At 45.3% G+C, this 25,104-nt stretch overlaps 1 protein-coding gene across 1 annotated transcript in view; it reads right to left on the bottom strand.

The window, feature by feature from the left end:
• Positions 1 to 25,104, bottom strand: part of cct6a (chaperonin containing TCP1, subunit 6A (zeta 1)) — a 97,858-nt gene that overhangs the window by 8,055 nt on the left and 64,699 nt on the right. The window contains exons 9-13 of the mRNA XM_072493104.1: positions 22,684 to 22,780; positions 21,095 to 21,242; positions 7,804 to 7,937; positions 1,500 to 1,602; positions 1,210 to 1,282 (exon numbers count right to left, since the gene is read on the bottom strand). Coding sequence (XP_072349205.1) covers positions 1,210 to 1,282; positions 1,500 to 1,602; positions 7,804 to 7,937; positions 21,095 to 21,242; positions 22,684 to 22,780 — 555 coding nt within the window. The remainder of the gene's footprint in view (positions 1 to 1,209; positions 1,283 to 1,499; positions 1,603 to 7,803; positions 7,938 to 21,094; positions 21,243 to 22,683; positions 22,781 to 25,104) is intronic.

Raw genomic sequence — 25,104 nt, 5'->3', positions numbered from 1 at the left:
GGATGGAAATTTTTCAGACTGGAGACCAGTTACCAGCGGTGAACCACAGGGATCAGTGCTGAGTCCTCTGCTATTTGTGATTTTTATCAATGACTTGGAGGAGGGGGCTGAAGGGTGGGTCAGTAAATTTGCTGATGACACCAAGGTTGGTGGAGTTGTGGATGAGGTGGAGGGCTGTTGTCGGCTGCAAAGAGACAGTGATAGGATGCAGAGCTGGGCCGAAAAATGGCAGATGGAGTTTAACTCTGATAAGCGCGAGGTGAATCATTTTGGTAGAAAACATTTGAATGCGGATTACAGGGTCAACGGCAGGGTTCTGAGGAATGTGGAGGAACAGAGAGATCTTGGGGTTCATGTCCACAGATCTCTGAAGGTTGCCACTCAAGTGGATAGAGCTGTGAAGAAGGCCTATAGTGTGTTAGCGTTTATTAACAGGGGGGCTTGAGTTTAAGAGCTGTGGGGTTATGCTGCAACTATACAGGACCCTGGTGAGACCACATTTGGAGTAGTGTGTGCAGTTGTGGTCACCTCACGATAGGAAGGATGTGGAAGCATTGGAAAGGGTGCAAAGGAGATTTGCCAGGATGCTGCCTGGATTGGAGGGCAGGTCTTATGCGGAAAGGTAGAGGGAGCGAGGGCTTTTCTCATTGGAGCGAAGGAGGATAAGAGGTGACTTAACAGAGGTTTATAAGATGATGAGGGGGATAGATAGAGTGGACATTCAGTGACTTTTTCCTCGGGTGGATGTAGCTGTTACAAGGGGGCATAACTATAAGATTCAGGGTGGGAGATATAGGAGGCATGTCCGAGGTAGGTTCTTTACTCAGAGTGGTTAGGGTGTGGAATGGACTGCCTGCTGTGATAGTGGAGTCGGACACTTTAGGAACTTTCAAGCGGTTATCGGATAGGCACATGGAGCACACCAGAATGACAGGGAGTGGGATAGCTTGATCTTGGTTTCGGACAAAGCTCAGCACAACATTGAGGGCCAAAGGGCCTGTTCTGTGCTGTACTGTTCTATGTTGAGCCAAAATGTCAGGAATTTCAGAGTAGGGCTCAATACACTCCAACCCATAGGTATGGACCTGTACATTTCAAAAGCACACGTGGCAAAGTTTTACATCCTATGCTTCCCACCCTGCATTACCGAAGCCTTGTAAGATCAGGACGACATACAATCACGGACATGATGGAATTCCTTCCACTTACCATGAATGGAGCAGCTGCTTCTTGACATTATAATTGTCCCAAACCCCAGTTTCTCCTGCTAGCATTGGTTCACCTGTGAAAGATAAAACATTGAGCCAGAGATAGACACCAATACATCTATCAATAAAGATATCCAGTTCTTTCTTTTTTTTTAAAAAAAACAATCAAAATAGGATGCAAGGTCACAGCTAATTTCAAGAAAGAGGTTTTGATGCTGTGATAAAATCAAACAATTCGCTTTACACACGTATAATCACTTCATTAAACTATTACTTAATGTAATAACTAACCAGTGTTCAAATTTACACCAAGGAGTTGACCCGATGCAGAATATTCGGTCTGAATCTTTACAAGAGTCTCTTGAGGATCATATCCAGAGTTTTGTGCAAGTACCTGAAACAAATGGTTAATAATTACTTGCTCTGAAAATACTGTGACCCAAGCAGCACTGGAATGACATAAATGGAGTTTAGCAAAAGGAACAAAAGCTAGACCCAAGTGTGAAACACGGCAAAAAGCATAATTAATTTACAAATGTAAGATTACACTCACATAACTGGTTGGCAGTTAAGTGTCAGTCAATTAAATCTACCTTGATCTAAAAGCAGATGGGGGAGGGGAGTCAATTCAGGACAATTTAAAAAGAGCAACTTGTAAACTCACTCCAGTGAGCCAGAGTGAGACAGAACCAAGAGAGAGTTTGGGAATTTGAATCTAGGTGGGAATTGGAAGCTGGGTGGGGAGGAAGTGCTTTATCCCTGGTAAGTGACTGGTAAGTAGTGTTTGTTTTCTTTTCATTGGTATATTAATTTTTTTCTTCGTTGTTCATTTATTTATTTATTATTTGGAAATTGTAATTGTTGAAGTTAACCCAAGGTTTAAGACATGGCAGGAGATCTCAGACGCATGTCATGCTCTTCGTGTGCGATGTGGGAGCTCAGGGACACATCCACTGTCCCTGGCTCCTTCACGTGCAAGAAGAAGTGTGTCCAGTTGCAGCTCCTGTTAGACCGCTTGACGGCTCTGGAGCTGCGGATGGACTCACTTTGGAGCATCCGCGATGCTCAGGACGTCGTGGATAGCACGTTTAGCGAGTTGGTCACACCGCAGGTGAAAGGTACTGAGGAAGATAGAAAACGGGTGACCAAAAGACAGAGCAAGAGGAGGAAGGCAGTGCAGGTGTCCTCTGCGGTCATCTCCCTGCAAAACAGATATACCGCTTTGGATACTGTTGAGGGAGATGGCTCACCAGGGGAAGGCAGCAGCAGCCAGGTTCATGGCACCGGGGCTGGCTCTGCTGCGCAGCTGGGCAGGAAGAAGAATGGCAGGGCTATAGTGATAGGGGACTCAATTGTAAGGGGAATAGACAGGCGGTTCTGCAGACGCAATCGAGACTCCAGGATGGCAATAAACAAAGAAATAACTGATGCGTGTAGAAGTGGTACTGCAGTTATCATGGGGATTTTAATCTACACGTCGCTTGGTTTAACCAGGTCGGTCAAGGCAGCCTTGAGGAGGAGTTTATAGAATGTATCCGCGATAGTTTCCTAGAACAGTATGTAATGGAACCTACGAGGGAACAAGCGGTCCTAGATCTGGTCCTGTGCAATGAGACAGGATTGATTCAGGATCTCATAGTTAGGGATCCTCTCGGAAGGAGCGATCACAATATGGTGGAATTTAAAATACAGATGGAGGGTGAGAAGGTAAAATCAAACACGAGTGTTTTGTGCTTAAACAAACGAGATTACAATGGGATGAGAGAAGAACTAGCAACGGTAGACTGAGAGCAAAGACTTTGTGGTGAAACAGTTGAGGAACAGCGGAGAACCTTCCAAGCGATTTTTCACAGTGCTCAGCAAAGGTTTATACCAACAAAAAGGAAGGAAGGTAGAAAGAGGGAAAATCGACCGTGGATATCTAAGGAAATAAGGGAGAGCATCAAATTGAAGGAAAAAGCATACAAAGTAGCAAAGATTAGTGGGAGACTAGAGGACTGTGAAATCTTTAGGGGGCAACAGAAAGTTACTAAAAAAGCTATTAAGAGTAAGATAGATTGAGAGTAAACTTGCTCCAAATATAAAAACAGATAGTAAAAGTTTCTACAAACATATAAAACAAAAGAGTGGCTACGGTAAATATTGGTCCTTTAAAGGATGAGAAACGAGATTTAATAATGGGAGATGAGGAAATGGCTGAGGAACTGAACAGGTTTTTGGGGTCGGTCTTCACAGTGGAAGACACAAATAACATGCCAGTGACTGATGGAAATGAGGCTATGACAGGTGAGGACCTTGAGAGGATTGTTATCACCAAGGAGGTAGTGATGGGCAAGCTAATGGGGCTAAAGGTAGACAAGTCTCCTGGACCTGATGGAATGCATCCCAGAGTGCTAAAAGAGATGGCTAGGGAAATTGCCAATGCACTAGTGATAATTTACCAAAATTCACTAGACTCTGGAATCAGTGGATTCTGTGGTCGTGAGCGAGACTCCCGGAAGGTATGTTGCCTCCCGGGTGCCAGGGATGTCTCGGATCGTGTCTTCAGGATCCTTAAGGGGGAGGGGGGAGCAGCCAGAAGTCGTGGTGCACGTTGGTACCAACGACATAGGTAGGAAAAGGGGTGTGGAGGTAATAAACAAGTTTAGGGAGTTAGGCTGGAAGTTGAAAGCCAGGACAGACAGAGTTGTCATCTCTGGTTTGTTGCCGGTGCCACGTGATAGCGAGGCTAGGAATAGGGAGAGAGTGCAGTTGAACATGTGGCTGCAGGAATAGTGTAGGAGGGAGGGCTTCAGGTATTTGGATAATTGGAGCGCATTCTGGGGAAGGTGGGACCTGTACAAGCAGGACAGGTTGCATCTGAACCAGAGGGGCACCAATATCCTGGGAGGGAGGTTTTCTAGTACTCTTCGGGAGGGTTTAAACTAATTTGGCAGGGGAATGGGAACCGAATTTGTAGTCCAGCAACTAAGGTAGCCGATATTCAGGACGCCAAAGCGTGTAATGAGGCAGTGGGGAAGGGAACACTGACAAAGGAGAGTACTTGCAGGCACGGAGATGGGTTGAAGTGTGTATACTTCAACGCAAGAAGCATCAGGAATAAGGTGGGTGCACTTAAGGCATGGATCGGTACTTGGGACTACGATGTGGTGGCCATCACGGAAACTTGGATAGAAGAGGGGCAGAAATGGTTGTTGGAGGTCCCTGGTTATAGATGTTTCAATAAGATTAGGGAGGGTGGTAAAAGAGGTGGGGGGGTGGCATTATTAATTAGAGGTAGTATAACAGCTGCAGAAAGGCAGTTCGAGGAGTATCACCCTATTGAGGTAGTATGGGTTGAAGTCAGAAATAGGAAAGGAGCAGTCACCTTGTTAGGAGTTTTCTATAGGCCCCCCAATGGTAACAGAGATGTGGAGGAACAGATTGGGAAACAGATTTTGGAAAGGTGCAGAAGTCACAGGGTAGTAGTCATGGGCGACTTTAACTTCCCAAATATTGAGTGGAAACTCTTTAGATCAAATAGTTTGGATGGGGTGGAGTTTGTGCAGTGTCCAGGAAGCCTTTCTAACACAGTATGTAGATTGTCCGACCAGAGGAGGGGCAATATTGGATTTAGTACTGGGTAATGAACCAGGGCAAGTGATAGATGTGTTAGTGGGGGAACATTTTGGAGATAGTGACCTCAGAGGTAGGTTCTTTACCCAGAGAGTAGTGGGGGCATGGAATGCACTGCCTGTGGAAGTAGTTGAGTCGGAAACATTAGGGACCTTCAAGCAGCTATTGGATAGGTACATGGATTACGGTAAAATGATAGTGTAGATTTATTTGTTCTTAAGGGCAGCACGGTAGCATTGTGGATAGCACAATTGCTTCACAGCTCCATGGTCCCAGGTTCGATTCCGGCTTGGGTCACTGTCTGTGCGGAGTCTGCACGTCCTCCCCATGTCTGCGTGGGTTTCCTCCGGGTGCTCCGGTTTCCTCCCACAATCCAAAGATGTGCGGGTTAGGTGAATTGGCCAATGATAAATTGCCCTTAATGTCCAAATTGCCTTTGGTGTTGGGTGGAGGTGTTGAGTTTGGGTAGGGTGCTCTTTCCAAGAGCCAGTGCAGACTCAAAGGGCCGAATGGCCTCCTTCTGCACTGTAAATTCAATGATAATCTATGATTAATCTAGGACAAAGGTTCGGCACAACATCGTGGGCCGAAGGGCCTGTTCTGTGCTGTATTTTCTATGTTCTATGTTCTGGGGTGGTCCCGGCGGATTGGAAATTAGCAAACGTGACACCATTGTTTAAAAAAGGAGGTAGGCAGAAAGCGGGTAATTATAGGCCAGTGAGCTTAACTTCGGCAGTAGGGAAGATGCTGGAATCTATCAAGGAAGAAATAGCGAGGCATCTGGATAGAAATTGTCCCATTGGGCAGACGCAGCATGGGTTCGTAAAGGACAGGCCGTGCCTAACTAATTTAGTGGAATTTTTTTTGAGGAGATTAACAGTGCGGTAGATAACAGGGACCCAATGGATGTGGTATATCTGGATTTACAGAAAGCCTTTGACAAGGTGCCACACAAAAGGTTGCTGCATAAGATAAAGATGCATGGCATTAAGGGGAAAGTAGTAGTATGGATAGAGTATTGGTTAATTAATAGAAAGCAAAGAGTGGGGATTAATGGGTGTTTCTCTGGTTGGCAATCAGTAGCTAGTGGTGTCCCTCAGGGATCAGTGTTGGGCACACAATTGTTCACAATTTAAATAGATGATTTGGAGTTGGGGACCAAGGGCAATGTGTCCATGTTTGCAGACGACACTAATAAGTGGTAAAGCAAAAAGTGCAGAGGATACTGGAAGTCTGCAGAGGGATTTAGATAGGCTAAGTGAATGGGCTAGGGTCTGGCAGATGGAATACAATGTTGACAAATGTGAGGTTATCCATTTTGGTAGGAATAACAGCAAAAGGGATTATCTAAATGATAAAATATTAAAAGATGCTGCTGTGCAGAGAGACCTGGGTGTGCTAGTGCATGAGTCGCAAAAAGTTGGTTTACAGGTGATTAAGAAGGCAAATGGAATTTTGTCCTGCATTGCTAGAGGGATGGAGTTTAAGACTCGGGAGGTTATGCTGCAATTGTATAAGGTGTTTGTGAGGCCACACCTGGAGTATTGTGTTCAGCTTTGGTCTCCTTACTTGAGAAAGGACGTGCTGGCACTGGAGGGTGTGCAGAGGAGATTCACTAGGTTAATCCCAGAGCTGAAGGGGTTGGTTACGAGGAGAGGTTGAGTAGACTGGGACTGTACTCGTTGGAATTTAGAAGGATGAGGATCGTATAGAAACATATAAAATTATGAAGGGAATAGATAGGATAGATGCGGGCAGGTTGTTTCCACTGGCGGGTGAAAGCAGAACTCGGGGGCATAGCCTCAAAATAAGGGGAAGTAGATTTAGGACTGAGTTTAGGAGGAACTTCTTCACCCAAAGGTTGTGAATCTATGGAATTCCTTGCCCAGTGAAGCAGTAGAGGCTCCTTCATTAAATGTTTTTACGATAAAGATAGATAGTTTTTTGAAGAATAAAGGGATTAAGGGTTATGGTGTTCAGGCCGGAAAGTGGAGCTGAGTCCACAAAAGATCAGCCATGATCTCATTGAATGGCGGAGCAGGCTCGAGGGGCCAGATGGCCGACTCCTGCTCCTAGTTCTTATGACCAAATGATCCATTTAAGGGCCATTAACGTTTGTTGTAAAGTAGACAAAGTTTGAAATCTCAGTTACTAAGCAAATAAAGCCACAAGATTCCACGGCTTTAAACAAATAAAATAAATTTCATGATACAAACGAAGGAAAGCAAACAGTCAACACCATTGTATACTCTAACAACTTGAATAAGCACAAGGAGACATGGATTTACATGCAAACTATACATTAGATGACCAATGCTACCAAGACATCTCATGAATTTCTCAGCAGGGCAGCACGGTGGCACAGTGGGTAGCACTGCTGCCTCACAGCACTGAGGTCCAGGCTCTGGCTCACTGTCCGTGTGAAGTTTGCATATCCTCCCCATGTCTGCGTCGGTTCCGCCCCCACAGCCCAAAGATGTGCAGGGTAGGTGGATTGGCCGCGCTAAATTGCCCCTTAATTGGAGAAAATGAATTGGGTACTATAAATTTATTTTTTTACAAATGAATTTCTCAGCTACCCTGCCAGACGTTGGTCACCACTGAGAAAAGAAAAATTCCCTGAGTGAGTTGTTCTTGCACTGAGACTCCCAGCATGCCGGGAGTTGTAGTCCCCTGCCTCCGGCTGGAAAATCCACAAACCCAACCATGTCGATGTCCTCAAACAACCATCAACACTTGTTCTACCAGCACAGCTCAGCCCTTGGTACTCTTGGACAGGAATACAAACGTATTCATTGTGGTGCAGAGGAAAACAGTGGCCGAGAACTACAATCCAATTTATAACAGAAAGCCCTGTCTTAGCATCTTTTCTTTCAAACACAAAAGCTCTCATCATCACTGGTTGCATTCTTTGCCTCAAATCCAAACAATGACATACAATCTGTACGAAAACACAAGCATAGAGAAAGGAGCCACTTACCTTGGGAATAATCAACAGAGCATCTGCGAATGCTTGCACTCCCAACTGTGCTCTGCCCTTTACACTGGCCTTGTGTTTGATCAATCCATCTGCCACTGCAACTTCAAATGCACCTGCACCTGCCACGACACAACCTAGAAACAGGCAACAAATACCAATTTTACTCCCATTTCTGCACTGCTGCATGAGAATTGACTCCCGAAATGGATGGCTCTCAGTGCCCTGACACCATATCTCAACACCAAATCGCAACCTCCAGAAAGAGAGAAATATATCTGTATATGTCATTGTCACAAAATACATTTTTAGAACATGCAATGGGGCTGAAACCTGCACTGCCAACAATTAAACAAGGGCATTTAAGTGTGGGACAAGTATAAGGATTTGATTTGTCACGTGTACCGAGATACAGTAAAAAGTAATGTTCTGCGTACATCCAGACATATCATTCAGGACATGAAAAACAGGACATACGATAGATACACAATGTAAATACATTGACGCCGGGGGAAGCATATGGAGTGCAGCACTACTCAGTAGAGAATATGCGTGGAGAGATCAGTTCAGTCCTAAGAGGGTCATTCAGGGGTCTGGTAATGGCGGGAAGAAGCTGTTTTTGAATGTGTTAGTGCGTGTTCTCAGACTTTTGTATCTCCTGCCCGATGGAAGAGGTTGGAAGAGAGACTAACCCGGCTGGAAGGAGTTTTTGATTATGCTGCCCGCTTTCCCAAGGCAGCGGGCGGTGTACAGTCAATGGATGGGAGGCGGGTTCACATGATGGACTGGGCGGTGTTCACGACACATGAACACATTCCATACACAATTCATTACATCAGGCGACTTTGTAATTTCGACAGAACACCGTGTGGGCAGCACAAATGGATAGCACTGAAGCTTCACAGCGCCAGGGTCCCAGGTTCGATTCCCCACTGGGTCACTGTCTGTGCGGAGTCTGCACATCCTCCCAGTGTGTGCGTGGGTTTCCTCCGGGTGCTCCGGTTTCCTCCCACAGTCCAAAGATGTGCAGGTTAGGTGGATTGGCCATGATAAATTGCCCTTAGTGTTGGGTGGGGTTACTGGGTTATGGGGATAGGGTGGAGGTGTTGACCTTGGATAGGGTGCTCTTTCCAAGAGCTGGTGCAGGCTCGATGGGCCGAATGGCCTCCTTCTGCACTGTAAATTCTATGATGATAATCTAGGTTAGGTGGGTTGGCCATGCTAAATTGCCCTTCGTGTCCAAAAAGGTTAGGAGGGGTTATTGGGTTACGGGGATAGGGTGGGGGTGAAGGCTGAAGTGGGCCGGTGCAGACTTGATGGGCCGAATGGCCTCCTTCAGCACTATGTTCTTTGTCCTATGTCCAATACAAGTGTTTATTCAGTTTCTCGGGGTCATGTTCTTACAGAAGCACGCATTTAAAAAAATATATATAAATCTTGGTCACATTTCAGGTTTATCCACCACATGAAAAAAACGTGGGTGGTAAAAATGCAGCGAGAACTGGACCACATCCAGGCCTAGGCTCAGTACCAAGTAGCATCGCACCACCAAGTGACCACCCCAAACAAGATTACCATCACTGAATCCCCACTATCAACATGCTGCAGGATTACAATAAACCAGGACCTGGGACCTTGTGGGAGGAGAGGGAGGAAATTGCAGGTCCCCTAGCTGAGATAATTGAACCGCCGACAGCCATAGGTGAGGTGCCTGAAGATTGGAGTGTTACAAATGTTGTGCCTTTGTTTAAGTACGGCCGCAGGGAAAAGCCTGGGAACTAAAGACCGGCGAGTCTAACGCAAGTTGTGAGAAGGTATTCCGAGAAAGATCTACAGGCATTTAGAGAAGCAAGGACTGATTAGGGACAGTCAGCATGGCTTTGAGTGGAAAATGTCTCACAAATTTGATCGAGTTTGTCTACATGAACTTTAGCAAGGCACCTCATGGTAGGCAGAAGGTGAAATCTCATGGGATCCAGGGTGAGGTAGCCAACTGGATACAAAATTGGCTGGACGACAGAAGACAGAGGGTGGTTGTAGAGGGTTGATTTTCAAACTGGAGGCCCGCGACCAGTGGTGTGCCTCAGGGATCAGTGCTGGATCCACTGTTAGTTATATTAATGATTTGAGTGAGAATTTAGGAGGCATGATTAGTAAGTTTGCAGATGACACCAAGATTGGCGGCGTAGTGAATAGTGAAGAACGTTATTTAGAATGGCAACGGGGCCGATGAATGGCAGATGGGAGTTTAATTTAAATAAATGTGAGGTGATGCATTTTGGTAGATCGAATCGGGGCAGGACTTACTCAGTTAATGGTATGGCGTTGGGGAGAGTTATAGAACAAAGAGATCTAGGAGTACAGGTTCATAGCTCCTTGAAGGTGGAGTCGCAGGTGGACAGGGTGGTGAAGGCAGCATTCAGCATGCTTGGTTTCATTGGTCAGAACATTGAATACAGGAGTTGGGACGTCTTGTTGAAGTTGTACAAGACATTGGTACGGCCACACTTGGAATACTGTGTGCAGTTCTGGTCACCCTATTATAGAAAGGATATTATTAAACTAGAAAGAGTGCAGAAAAGATTTACTAGGATGTTACCGGGACTTGATGGCTTGAGTTATAAGGAGAAGCTGGATAGACTGGGACCTTTATTCCCCTGGGGCGTAGAAGACTTCAGGGTGATCTCAGAGGTCTATAAAATAATGAGGGACATAGATAAGGTAGATAGTCAACATCTTTTCCCAAAGATAGAGTTGTCCAGAACTAGAGAGCATAGGTTTAAGTTGAGAGGGGGCAGATACAAATGGGTCCAGAGTGGCAATCTTTTCACAGAGGGTGGTGGGTGTTTGGAATGAACTGCCAGAGGCAGTAGTAGAGTCGGGTATAATTTTGTCTTTTAAAAAGCATTTAAACAGTTATATGGGTAAGATGGGTACAGAGGGATTAGAACATAGAACATTACAGCGCAGTACAGGCCCTTCGGCCCTCTATGTTGCGCCGACCTGTGAAACCACTAAAGCCCATCTACACTATTCCCTTATCGTCCATATGTCTATCCAATGACCATTTGAATGTCCTTAGTGTTGGCGAGTCCACTACTGTAGCAGGCAGGGCATTCCATGCCCGTACTAATCGGAGTAAAGAACCTACCTCTGACATCTGTCTTATACCTATCTGCCCTCAATTTAAATATGTCTCCTCATGCTAGACATCACCATCCAAGATAAAGGGCTCTCACTGTCCACCCTATCCAATCCTCTGATCATCTTGTATGCCTCAATTAAGTCACCTCTTCACCTTCTTCTAACGAAAACAGCCTCAAGTCCCTCAGCCTTTCCTCATAAGGTCTTCCCTCCATACCAGGCAACATTCTGGTAAATCTCCTCTGCACCCTTTCCAATGCTTCCACATCCTTCCTATAATGAGGTGACCAGAATTGCACGCAATACTCCAAATGCGGCCGCACCAGAGTTTTGTACAGCTGCAACATGACCTCATGGCTCCGAAACTCAATCCCTCTACCAATAAATGCTAAGTACGAAGTCTTACAACACCAGGTTAAAGTCCAACAGGTTTGTTTCAATGTCACTAGCTTTCGGAGCGCTGCTCCTTCCTCAGGTGAATGAAGAGGTCTGTTCCAGAAACACATATATAGACAAATTCAAAGATGCCAAACAATGCTAGGAATGCGAGCATTCGCAGGTGATTAAATCTTTACAGATCCAGAGATGGGGTAACCCCAGGTTAAAGAGGTGTGAATTGTCTCAAGCCAGTCCTCCCTTCCAGTCGGGGAACACTTCAGCAGTCAAGGGCATTCAGCCTCTGATCTCCGGGTAAGCGTTCTCCAAGGCGGCCTTCAGGACCCGCGACAACGCAGAATCACCGAGCAGAAACTTATAGCCAAGTTCCGCACACATGAGTGCGGCCTCAACCAGGACCTGGGATTCATGTCGCATTACATTCATCCCCCACCATCTGGCCTGCGAAATCCTACCAACTGTCCTGGCTTGATACAATTCACACCTCTTTAACCTGGGGTTACCCCATCTCGGGATCTGTAAAGATTTAATCACCTGCTAATGCTCGCATTCCTAGCATTGTTTGGCATCTTTGAATTTGTCTGTGTGTTTCTGGAACATACCTCTTCATTCACCTGAGGAAGGAGCAGCGCTCCGAAAGCTAGTGACATCGAAACAAACCTGTTGGACTTTAACCTGGTGTTGTAAGACTTCGTACTGTGCTCACCCCAGTCCAACGCCAGCATCTCCACATCAATAAAAGCTAACACACCGTACGCCTTCTTAACAACCCTCTCAACCTGGGTGGCAATTTTCAGGGATCTATGTACATGGACACCGAGATCTCTCTGCTCATCCACACTACCAAGAATCTTACCATTAGCCCAGTACTGTCTTCCTGTTATTCCTTCCAAAATGAATCACCCTCACTTTTCTGCATTAAACTCCATTTGCCACCTCTCAGCCCAGCGCTGCAGCTTATCTATGTCCCTCTGTAACTTGTAACATCCTTCCACACTGTCCACAACTCCACTGACTTGTGTCATCTGCAAATTTACTCACCCACCCTTCTACGCCCTCCTCCAGGATATTTACAAAAATGACAAACAGCAGTAGCCCTAAACAGATCCTTGTGGTGCACCACTAGTAACTGGACTCCAGTCTGAACATTTCCCATCAACCACCACCCTTTGTCTTCTTCCAGCTAGCCAATTTCTGGTCCAAACTGCTGAATCACCCTGATTCCCATGCCTCCGTATTTTCTGCAGTAGCCTACCGTGGAGAACCTGATCAAACGCTTTACCGAAATCCATATACACCACATCAACTGCTTTACCCTCATCCACCTGTTTGGTCACCTTCTCAAAGAACTCAATAAGGTTTGTGAGGCACGACCTACCCTTCACAAAACCGTGTTGACTATCTCTAATCAAATTATTCCTTTCCAGATGATTTTACATCCTATCTCTCATAAACCTTTCCAAGACTTTGCCCACAACAGAAGTAAGGCTCACTGGCTATAGTCAAGGCAGCAGGTTACATGGCAGGTTATTATGTAGAGATATGGGTTCAAAGACAAGGAAAATTAGGAGAAAGGGTAAGAGGAAAAATAATTTGCGTAAAGTTACTGATCAATGTGTTAGGATTCATAACAAAGACATAAAAAACAGCACAAGTGTACTTTACCTAAATGCTCGTAGTATACAAAATAAGGTAAATGAGTGGATGGCGCAAATCATCGTGAATGACTATGATTTAGTGGCCATTACTGAAACATGGTTAAAAGATGGTCACGACAGAGTTCAATATCCAAGGGTATCAGACTATACGAAAGGATAGAATGGACGGTAAGGGCGGTGGTGTAGCTTTGTTGTTTAAGGATGGCATCTGGGCAATAGTAAGGGATGATATTGGTGCTATGGAGGACAAGGTTGAATCAATTTGGGTGGAAATCAGGAATAGTAAGGCGAAAAGGTCACTGATAGGAGTAGTCTATAGGCCACCAAATAGTAACAGGATGGTAGGGCAGGCAATAAGCAAAGAAATAACGGATGCATGTAGAAATGGTACAGCGGTTATCATGGGAGATTTTAATCTGCATATCGATTGGTTTAACCAGGTTGGTAAAGGCAGCCTTGAGGAGGAGTTTATAGAATGTGCCCGGGATAATTTCTTGGAACAATATGTAATGGAACCTACAAGGGAACAAGCGGTCCTAGATCTGGTCCTGTGTAATGAGGCAGGATTGATTAATGATCTCATAATTCAGGATCCTCTTGGAAGGAGCGACCACAATATGATGGAATTTAAAATACAGTTGGAAGATGACAAGGTAAAATCAAACACGTGTTTTGTGCTTAAACAAAGGCGATTACAATGGGATGAGAGAAGAACTAGCTACGGTCGACTGGGAGCAAAGACTTCATGGTGAAGCAGTTGAGGAACAGTGGAGAACCTTCCGAGCGATCTTTCACCGTGTTCAGAAAAGGTTCATACCGACAAAAAAGAAAGACGGTAGAAAGGGGATAAATCGACCGTGGATATCTAAGGAGGTGAGGGAGAGTATCAAATTGAAGGAAAAAACATACAAAGTGGCAAAAATTAATGGGAGACTAGAGGACTGGGAAGTCTTTAGGGGACAACAGAAAGCTACTAAAAAAGCTATAAAGAGTAAGGTAGACTATGAAAGTAAACTGGCTCAGAACATAAAAGCAGATAGTAAAAGCTTCTACAAATATATAAGACAAAAAAGAGTGGCTAAGGTAAATATTGGTCCTTCGGAAGATGAGAAGGGAGATTTAATAATAGGAGACGGGGAAATGGCTGAGGAGCTGAACAGGTTTTTTTGGGTCAGTCTTCACAGTGGAGGACACAAATAACATGCCAGTGACTGATGGAAATAAAGATATGATAGGTGAGGACCTTGCGATGATTGTAATCACTAAGGAGGCAGTATTGGGCAAGCTAATGGGGCTAAAGGTAGACAAGTCTCCTGGCCCTGATGGGATGCATCCCAGAGTGTTAAAAGAGATGGCTAGGGAAATTGTAAACGCACTCGTGATAATTTATCAAAATTCATTAGACTCTGGGGTGGTCCCAGAGGATTGGAAAGTAGCAAACATGACACCACTGTTTAAAAAAGGAGGTCGGCAGAAAGCGGGTAATTATAAGCCGGTAAGCTTAACTTCGGTTGTAGGGAAAATGCTGGAATCTATCATTAAGGAGGAAATAGCGGGGCACCAGGAGGGAAATTGTCCCATTGGGCAGGCGCAGAATGGGTTCACAAAGGGTGGGTCGTGTCTGACTAATTTGGTAGAATTTTTTCAGGACGTTACCAGTGCAGTAGATAACAGGGAGCCAATGGATGTGGTATATCTGGATTTCCAGAAAGCTTTTGACAAGGTGCCACACAAAAGGTTGCTGCATAAACTAAAGATGCATGGCATTGAGGGTAAAGTGGTAGCATGGGTAGAAGATTGGTTAACAAACAGAAAGCAGAGTGGGGATAAATGGGTGTTTCTCTGGTTGGCAACCTGGAACTAGTGGGGTCCCTCCAGGATCAGTATTGGGCCCGCAGTTGTTCACAATTTACATAGACGATTTGGAGTTGGGGACCAAGTGCAATGTGGCAAAATTTACAGGCGACACTAAGATGAGTGGTAAAACAAAAAGTGCAGAGGATACCGGAGGTCTGCAGAAGGATTTGGATAGGCTAAGTGAATGGGCTAGGGTCTGGCAGATGGAATTCAATGTTGCCAAGTGTGAGGCTATCCATTTTGGGAGGAATAACAGCAGAATGGATTATTATTTAAACGGTAAGATGTTAAAACATGCTGCTGTGCAGAGGGACCTGGGTGTGCTGGTGCCTGAGTTGCAAAAAGCTGGTGTGCAGGTGCAACAGGTGATTAAGAAGGCTAATCGAGTTTTGTCTTTCATTGTTAGAGGGATGGAGTTCAAGACTAGGGAGGTTATGCTGCAATTGTATAAGGTGTTGGTGAGGCCACACCTGGAGTAGTGTGTTCAGTTTTGGTCTCCTTACCTGAGAAAGGACATATTGGCACTGGAGGGAGTGCAGAGGAGATTCACTAGGTTGATCCCAGAGTTGAGGGGATTAGATTATGACGAGAGGTTGAGTAGACTGGGACTGTACTCATTGGAGTTTAGAAGGATGCGGGGGGGGGATCTTATTGAAACATATAAAATTATGAAGGGAATAGATAGGATAGATGCGGGCAGGTTGTTTCCACTTGTCAGAGAAAGCAGAACTAGGGGGCATAGCCTCAAAATAAGGGGAAGTAGATTTAGGACGGAGTGTAGGAGGAACTTCTTCACCCAAAGGGTAGTGAATCTCTGGAATTCCTTGCCCAGTAAAGCAGTTGAGGCTCCTTCTTTAAACGTTTTTAAGAAAAAGATAGATATCTTTCTGACGAATAAAGGGATTCGGGGATATGGTGTACGAGCCGGAGAGTGGAGCGGAGTCCACAAAGATCAGCCATGATCTCATTAAATGGCGCAGCAGGCTCGAGGGGCCAGATGGCCTACTCCTGTTCCTAGTTCTTACCTGGGTTGTCTCTACTTCCCTTCTTGAACACGGGGACAACATTTGCTATCATCCAGTCTTCTGTCACTATTCCTTTGGACAAAGATGACTTAAAGATCAAAGCCAAAGGCTCAGCAATCTCCTCCCTAGCTTCCCAGAGAATCCTAGGATAAATCCCATCCAGCCCAGGGGACTGATCTATTATCACACTTTCCAGAATTGCTAACACCAGAATGGCGAACACAGAATTTACCACCCTCTGCGAGAAGTAGTTCCTCCTCACCTCCTTATGAACCTCAAGCCCTTCTAGTCTAGTAGCCTGAATCTCAGTATTCTCCTCGACAACATTGTCTTTTTCCTGTGTGAATACGGACGAAAAATATTCATTTAGCACCTCTCCTATCTCCTCGGGCTCCAAGCACAACTTCCCACTACTGTCCTTGACTGGCCCTACTCTTACCCTAGTCATTCGTTTATTCCCAACATTTCTATGAAAAGCTTTAGGGTTATCCTTGATCCTACCTGCCAAAGACTTCTCATGTCCCCTCCTGGTTCTTCTTAGCTCTCTCTTTAGGTCCTCCCTAGCTAAGTCGGAACTCTTGAGCGCCAAATGCAGGCAATTGGGACTAACTTAGAGGTAAAAACTGGGCGACATGGACAAGTTGGGCCGAAAAGCCTGTTTCCATGCTGTAAACACCTGTGATGCAATTGGTTAGTGAGGGAGGGGTCTTTTCCATCCCTCTCGAGTTGGAGCGTGCCCATCAATTGCGGAGACAGAAGCCCAGATTTGGGGAACCACCATGATTGATTGTCCGGCTCCACAGATAGCTGGATATGAAGCGGGCCCCGAGATGTGCGAAGGACACTCTAGTGCAGATGGGAGGGCAACCCCATCAGAATATATCAGGATGTTGGGGCAGAGTTGGCAAGGTGTTGCATGGCATTCAATAAGGCCTAGGTGACCCTCGACAAGCACAACATGCGTTTTGGGATGGAGTGCCCGCTTGTCTTAGTGCTACTTTCAGAGACAGAGATTAGTATTTCGACCCGTCAGAAGAAGCAAATGACATTGTTAATAAACACGGATTGGGGGTGGGGGGGGGGGGGGGGACTGAAGGCTTTGAGGACCATGATCCTTTTTGATTGGTCACTCTGGAGTAGTATTTTTTGAGTGGGTGAGAAGCTGTTGTTATGGGGTTTGCTGCTGGGAGTTATTTCCGGGTGAATTTGAGGTTCACTGTATGGTTGGAACTTGGGAGATGTGGATCTGGGTGAGGTTTTGTTTTCTTCCCATAATGTTTGGTATTAAAGTTAGGTATGGGTTGGGGAGCTGTTCATGGATTCAGTGTGAAAGATTGTATTTTTTTTACCCTAGGTGGGGGTCACCCCAATAGGTTTGCTGGTTAACAGGAGCCGAGGGGGAGAGGAACTTGGAATTCGGAGTAGGCAATTCAGCCCAATGAGCCTGCATTCAATTAAATAGTGACTGGTCTGGTCCTGGTCTCAAATCCACCATTCCACCTGTTGCCCTTATCCCTTTACCTTGTTTTTTAAAAAAGCAAAAATTTATCAATCTCTTTCTTGAAACCATGAAACTCCGATTCCACCGCACTATGGGGTTGTGCCATGTGAGAGTACCTTTAAGAAATGGATGTTTAAGCAATGTACCTTTAAGGAATGGAGCTGATCATATTACTGTGATGTCAGAAGTTGGGGGGGAGCTGAGCTTTTGGTTTCAGTTTTGGGAGAGAGCAGCAAAAAAGTGCCTGGCTGGTTTTGCTGTGAGATGCTTGAAAGGAGAAAGCCAGTTTGAGGAGAAAGCTGGGGGGGTGTGTGTGTGTTTTGAAAAGAGCTGCAGGAAGAAAAACACAGAGCTGGTCTGTGGATGTCTGCAAATCCAAAGACTATAAATATATTGAATGTAACCTCGTGTCTGTTGTTACAGGTGAAGTCTTTTGGATGTTTGAAGGAACATTTTGAGGGATTATTTAGTGCTGTATTATTTTCGGGGTTATCTTTGAAGTAATGAACGGCTTGGGATCTTTGTTCTTTGTAAGGGGTGTTAAGTGATCCAATGTTTATTTAAAAGGTTAAGTTGAGTTAAAAACCACGTGTCCATAATTGCAATACCACACCTGGGGAACAAGCCGTGTGCTTCAAAAGCAACAACCCATTAAAGGGGGAGGTTGGTTGAATTCCATGATACATTTTGGGGTTCTGAAAACACCTCTCCCACAGTAGCGAGTTCCACAAATTTACCACCCTCTGCGAGAAGTAGTTCCTCCTCATCTCAGTTTTAAATCTACCATCTCTCAACATTATCAGTGACCTCTCATTCCAGATTTCCCCACAAGTAAGAACATTTGGTCTATGTTTACTTTATCAATCCCATTTAACACTTTATACACCTCGATCAGATCCCCTCTCATCCTTCTAAACTCCAGCGAGTATCAGCCCAAACTGTTTAATCTCTCCTCGTACGTCAACCCTTTCATCCCCGGAATCAATCTGGTGACCCTCCTCTGACCTGCCTCCAATGTCCCCACATCCTTCCTCAAATAAGGAGACCAAAACTGGACACAATACTCCAGATGCGGTCTCACCAACACCCTATACAATTGCAACAACCCTTCTCTACTTTACACTCCAGTCCTTTTGCAATAAACGCTAACATTCTATTTGCCTTTTCAATTACATGCGGATGGCTCCAGCTGGTTATCTATTTGTGGGGGGGGGGGGGGTCTTTTGATTCTTACGGTAACAAGCTTAATAAAGACTAATACAGATTAGTATCAGTGTTCGGTCGTGGTGTTGATGGTGCAGGTTCCTTCATATTTGAAGTGGTTTGATCAAGGTGATGGTGGCCATCTTGGGTGAGCCTGGAGCCAGCGCAAGTTGGGGCCCTTTCAGATTGCCTCACTGGGAAGGTGGGGGGGGGGCTGGAGATATGGCTGAACCTGGGATCTTTCCCCATGGTCATCGGGTTTACTCGCATATTTGTTTTTTTGTGTTGGGCAGGTCTTTTCTTCCTGGGGTCAGGGGTGTGGGTCAGTGATCATAATATTGGATCATGCCTCACATTATGTGGATGGAGTTGTGTTGGAGTGGGGCTGCTCTCAGTGAACCCCCTGGAGGTTGCTTGCGCAGAAGGGTTTTTGCGAGTGGATAGCCTCGGCCATTGGGGAGTATGGAGTTCAACAAGAATGAGGCAACCTCACCCTCTATGCTCTGGAAAGTTATTTTGTGTGTGGGGTGGGGTGAAGAGAGGTAATTTCTCGCAACTAATATAGGGGTTATATCTGGAAAGGCGGAGACTGGTGGATTCTGTCCTCGAGGTGGATCGACAACACGACTGTCCCAATCCCGCAGCGTTTGGCAGAGAGAGAAATTACAGATGGATTTCGAGTTGTTGTCAACTGGAAAGGCGGTGAGCCAACTTGGTCACCGGTGGGGAAGTTTGATGAGTATGGGGAGAAGGTCAGCCGCTTGTTAGCTCACTAGCTGAAAGGGCAGGCTGCCTCCCAGGAGATAGTAGATCAGAGAATCGGGTGGTGGGTTGGTTTCTGCCCCAGAGAAGATCAAAGAGGTACGTGAGACCTTTTACCATGGGCTGTACAAGTCCCAATCTCCGGAATCGTCTTCAAAATTGTTCTAATTTTTAGATGGGTTGTCCATTGGGTGGAGCGGGATAGGAGGCGCTGACTGGACCGGAGATTATGAACTGTATTCATCTAATGCACATGGATAAAGCACCAGGTCCAGATGGTTCACTGCTGAGTGAAGGGGGAATGAGCAGGGAGGGAGGGAGCACAGTGTCCTTGTATGTGGACGATTTGTTGTAGTACATTACAGATCATGTCTCCAACGTGGGGGAGATAATGGAGATGTTAAGGAAGTTTGGTTCCTTTTCGGAGTACAAGTTACCCGTGGCAAGTGCGAGGCTACCGTTTCCGTCCTGCCAGGACCAGTTTCCAGTATCTGAGAATTCGGGTGGCTCATGATTTGGCCTTGCTCTATAAGCTTGCCCAGTCTGGTTGATGGGTTGAAGGCCAATTTGAAGAGTCCAGACAGTAAAGATGAATATTCTCTCAAGAATTTCATTTTAATGTCTCCCAGTCTTTCTCTCAAAGGCATTTTTGGTACGATCAATAAGTTAACATCTACTTTTGTTTGGGCAGGCAAGACCCCTCTAGTTCGTTAGGATTTTTTAAGCAAAGGGATAGACGGGATTGGGGGGGGGGGGGGGGGGCCGCGTTATTACTGGGGACTGTTTAGCTCAGTTCGTTGGATAGCTGGTTTGTGATGCAGAGCGAGACTAACAGCGTGGTTTCATAGAATTTACAGTGCAGGAGACAATTCAGCCCATCGAGTCTGCAACAACCCTTTTTTTGGGGGGGGGGGGGGGGGGAAGAGCACCCTACCTAAGCCCATACTCCCAACATATCCCCACTTATTGTCACAAGTAGGCTTCAATATGTTACCGTGAAAAGCCCTTGTCGCCACATTCCGGTGCATGTTTGGGTAGGCCGGGACGGGAATTGAACCCGCGCTGCTGGCATTGTTCTGCACTACAAGCCAGCTGTTTAGCCCACTGTGCTAAACAAGCCCCTGTGTTACGTAAGGGACGGTGGATGGGTCTGACTCAAGATGGCAGCCGTTCATTACCTTTTTTTAAAATAAAAGGAGCTGCTTACCGTCAGCTGCTTGCGTCGGGCTAGTTTTGGTAGAGAGCTGGGTGAGGATGGATGGGGTTGTGTCGGGGATTTTTTGTAATAATGTAATATTTGTTTAAATGGTTTGAATATGTTGTAATAAATGAAATATTTGGAATAAAAAAGTGCGATGGAATACTCCCCAACAACATTAATGAAGCTCGACACAATCCAAGACAAAGTAGCCCCGCTTGATTGCTCCTCATTCCATAAACAACCCCACCACCTGGAGGTTCCCCTCCAAGTCCCTCACCACCCTGATTTGGAAATATAATCATTGTTCCTTCACGGACACTGGGTCAAAATCTTGACCCCTCCCCAAAAGCACGTGTGGGTGTACCTACAGCACACCACATGGACTGCAGATGTTCAAGAAGGAAGCTCACCACCATCACCATCTCAAGGACAATTAGGGATGGATAATAAATGCTGGCCTAGCCAGCGAAGACCACATCACGACAGGATCTCAACTCAGCACGAGAAATTGTGCCTAATTAAATATTTATAATTTAAATTTACTTGCCATCCTCAAGTGCATTCTTCACAGCACGCAGACCATCACGCACCGCATCTTTGATTTGTGTTAAAGTGTGCTTGTTTGGTCCCTTGAGAAGCAGAGTCACTGACCGAGGATTATCACATTGCTCAACAAAGGTGAACTTCTCTTCCCCCTGGATTTAAATGAAAATTCTTTAGTCCATTCTTTGTGATCAACAGATCCGATTCATAATGCCAGATAATGGGACATAAAACAGAAAATGCTGAAGTACTCAGTCAGTCTGGCAGCATCTTTCGAGAGAGAAACAAATTTAACAGGGTTCAAAATCTGCAGTATCGTCTTACTGTTTTAGTCACCACAAATATGGTTTCAAACAGGTTTTTCCTGAAGAGAATCACAACAGAACTCACGTCACAGTGTCCCATTTCTGAATAATTAGTTTACATCTACTTAAGACCACAAACAGACCTTTGTTTCACTTACAGGGACAGGAGTAGGTCATCAGCCTATCGAGTTTGCTCCACCATTCAATATTATGGCTATCCCCATAACCCTTTATATTGTCAATCAGAAATCGCTACCATAAACATACTCTATGATGAAGCTTCCACAAACTCTGGAGCAGAGAATTTCAAAGATTCACAACCCTGTGTGTAAAGAAACTCCTCTTCATCTCGGTCTTAAGTGGCTTCCCCCTTATTTTGAAATTGTGTCTCCTGGACCTAGACTGCTCAACCAAAGGAAAGATCTTATCTGCATCTACCCAGTCTATTCCTTTGAGCATTTTGTGGTGTTTCAATTGAATTTGTGCCTCATTCTTTGAAACACCAGAGAACACAGGCCCAGTTTGCCCAATCTCTCTTCATAATACAGTCCCACCACACCCAGAACAAGTCTGGTGAACTTTTGTTGCACTCCCTCTCTGGCACTAATATCCTTTCTGGAGGTACCAGGACCAAAACTGTACAGAGTACTCCAGGTGCCATCGAACCAAGCTTCTGTACAATTGAAGCAAGACTCAAATCATCTTGCGATAAAGGTAAACATTCCATCAGCCTTCTGAACCACTTGCGTACCTGCATGTTAGCCACAGGTCCTGGTGTACATCCACACTTTCCAATTTCTTACTAATTAAGTCCTGCCACCAAAGTGGACGACCTCACATTTTTCCACATTATATCCCATTTGCCATGCTCTAGGCCACTCCTTAAATCTGTCCAAATCCTTCTGCTTTACATCTTCCTCACACACACATCCCCGCCTAGCTTTGCATCACCCACCAATTTGGAAATATTACATTTGGTAGATGAATATGTTCTCAAGACGTGGAGCAGGTTGCAACAATAACCTGACAGGGTGCACAGACTGAACCAAAGCTGACACCTGATGCCAAAGGCTTGCTTGCAATTGCCTTCAACTTTCTTAAGGCAAGTACACAACTTTCAATGGCAACATTTATTTCACACTGAATACAATTGACAGCCAAATATTAATTTGCTGTTTTAATCTTAAAGGCAAAGTATACAGGGACGTTAAAGTGTGTACTGCATCACAGTATAAGCCAAGAATGAATTCTATTACAGTGGACAGAAAAGGCAAATATCACCACCTACCAGTGTGTGTTCATACACAAGTCCAGCGTGTCCCAAGCAGTCTGGAGTGAGATCCTCCACAGAATTCATGGCAATACCCCCACAAGCAAGTGTCAGTCTGAAATATTTAAGGAGGACATTAGTTCAATGTGCTATCAGATTTAGGTACATGCTGTAAAACAAATCACAAGGGGCGGCACGGAAGCACAGTGATTAGTACAATCGCTTCACAGCTCCAGGATCCCGGCTTGGGTCACTGTGTGCTGAGTCTGCACTTTCTCCCCGTGTCGGTGTGCTCTTCCTCCGGGTGCTCCAGTTTCCTCCCATAGTCCAAAGATGTGCAGGTTCGGTGGATTGGCCAGGGTAAAATTGCCCTTTCATGTCCAAAAAGGTTAGGTGGGGTTACTGGGTTATGGGGATAGGGTGGATGTGTGGGCTTAAGTGGGGTGCTCTTTCCAAGGGCTGGTGCAGACTCGATGGGCCAAATGGCCTCCTTCTGCACTGTAAATTCTATGATTCACTGCCCTAAAAGGATTAAACCCCTAAATTAAAATAATCACTTGTGTATAAACCCTTGACAAATGGTCCAAGGCACTTTGTAAATCAATGGGTCGACAGGAAATATTACGAGGGACCAAATGCTGGGTCATGGGTGGGTTCTAAATGGATGGTCAAAAAAGAATAGATAGGGAGGTGGTGGAGATCAGTTTAAGGAGGAAATTCAAGCGTGCAGCAACTAAAAATCACAAGATACAGTCATACATGCACAAGTTCAGAAAAGCCTGCTTCAAAAAAACATCAAACTATTTGATATGGGAGAAAAGCTCAAGGCAGAAATTTGCAGTGATCAGAACTTTTGCTGCCAACTTAATGATTTTCGCCATTTTCGTAATCATTTTCATAAAAATCCAATGGTCAAACATGTAAATGAAGGAGGATCCAGGGTAAGGCTCCCAAATTGCTGGATACAAAATCAGATTGACACACTTGGTCATTCCAGCCTCCCCGTGACTATTTTGTCAGCTCTGCTGGATGTTTGACATTTACAGGAATCCCTTATTTATTCCAGAACTAATGGGTCAAAGCGTGAGCAGATACCAAAAGAGAAAATGCTCGAAAAGCGTCTGTAGATGGATGTTATTCCCAAAGCATCCGACTCCAGATTATTATCTGAGCCATGTGGCGGTGGAGGTGGCGAGATGGCCACGGACAGGATTTGGACCATGTAAAAGTCGACTGAATCCTGCCCATGGTTCCGTGAGTGGTGTGGACCATTCGTCAGTGCACTGCACTAGCACCAGTGCTTGTTGGGATGAGCTTCGCATAAACAGGCTGAGATCAGTGATCTGGCTAATCATATCACCATAGAACGATACAGCGCAGTACAGGACCTTCAGCCCACCATGTTGCACCGACATGGGAAGTCAAAAAACAAAGCCATCTAACCTACACAATGCCATTATCATCCATATGTTTATCCAATAAACTTTTAAATGTCCTCAATGTTGGCGAGTTCACTACTGTAGCAGGTAGGGCATTCCACGGCCTCACTACTCTTTGCGTAAAGAACCTACCTCTGTTTGTCATTTTTATCAATGACCTAGAGGAAGGCGCAGAAGGGTGGGTGAGTAAATTTGCAGACGATACTAAAGTCGGTGGTGTTGTCGACAGTGTGGAAGGATGTAGCAGGTTACAGAGGGATATAGATAAGCTGCAGAGCTGGGCTGAGAGGTGGCAAATGGAATTTAATGTAGAGAAGTGTGAGGTGATTCACTTTGGAAGGAATAACAGGAATGCGGAATATTTGGCTAATGGTAAAGTTCTTGAAAGTGTGGATGAGCAGAGGGATCTAGGTGTCCATGTACATAGATCCCTGAAAGTTGCCACCCAGGTTGATAGGGTTGTGACGAAGGCCTATGGAGTGTTGGCCTTTATTGGTAGAGGGATTGAGTTCCGGAGTCGGGAGGTCATGTTGCAGCTGTACAGAACTCTGGTACGGCCGCGTTTGGAGTATTGCGTACAGTTCTGGTCACCGCATTATAGGAAGGACGTGGAGGCTTTGGAGTGGGTGCAGAGGAGATTTACCAGGATGTTGCCTGGTATTGAGGGAAAATCTTATGAGGAAAGGCTGATGGACTTGAGGTTGTTTTCGTTGGGGAGAAGAAGGTTAAGAGGAGACTTAATAGAGGCATACAAAATGATCAGGGGGTTGGATAGGGTGGACAGTGAGAGCCTTCTCCCGCGGATGGATATGGCTGGCACGAGGGGACATAACTTTAAACTGAGGGGTAATAGATATAGGACAGAGGTCAGAGGTAGGTTCTTTACGCAAAGAGTAGTGAGGCAGTGGAATGCCCTACCTGCTACAGTAGTGAACTCGCCAACATTGAGGGCATTTAAAAGTTTATTGGATAAACATATGGATGATAATGGCATAGTGTA

This window comes from Scyliorhinus torazame, chromosome 30, assembly GCF_047496885.1.
Source record: "Scyliorhinus torazame isolate Kashiwa2021f chromosome 30, sScyTor2.1, whole genome shotgun sequence".
Lineage (NCBI taxonomy): Eukaryota > Metazoa > Chordata > Chondrichthyes > Carcharhiniformes > Scyliorhinidae > Scyliorhinus > Scyliorhinus torazame.
The sequence above is the reverse complement of the archived record's forward strand: the minus strand, read 5'-3'. Positions and strand labels throughout refer to the sequence as shown.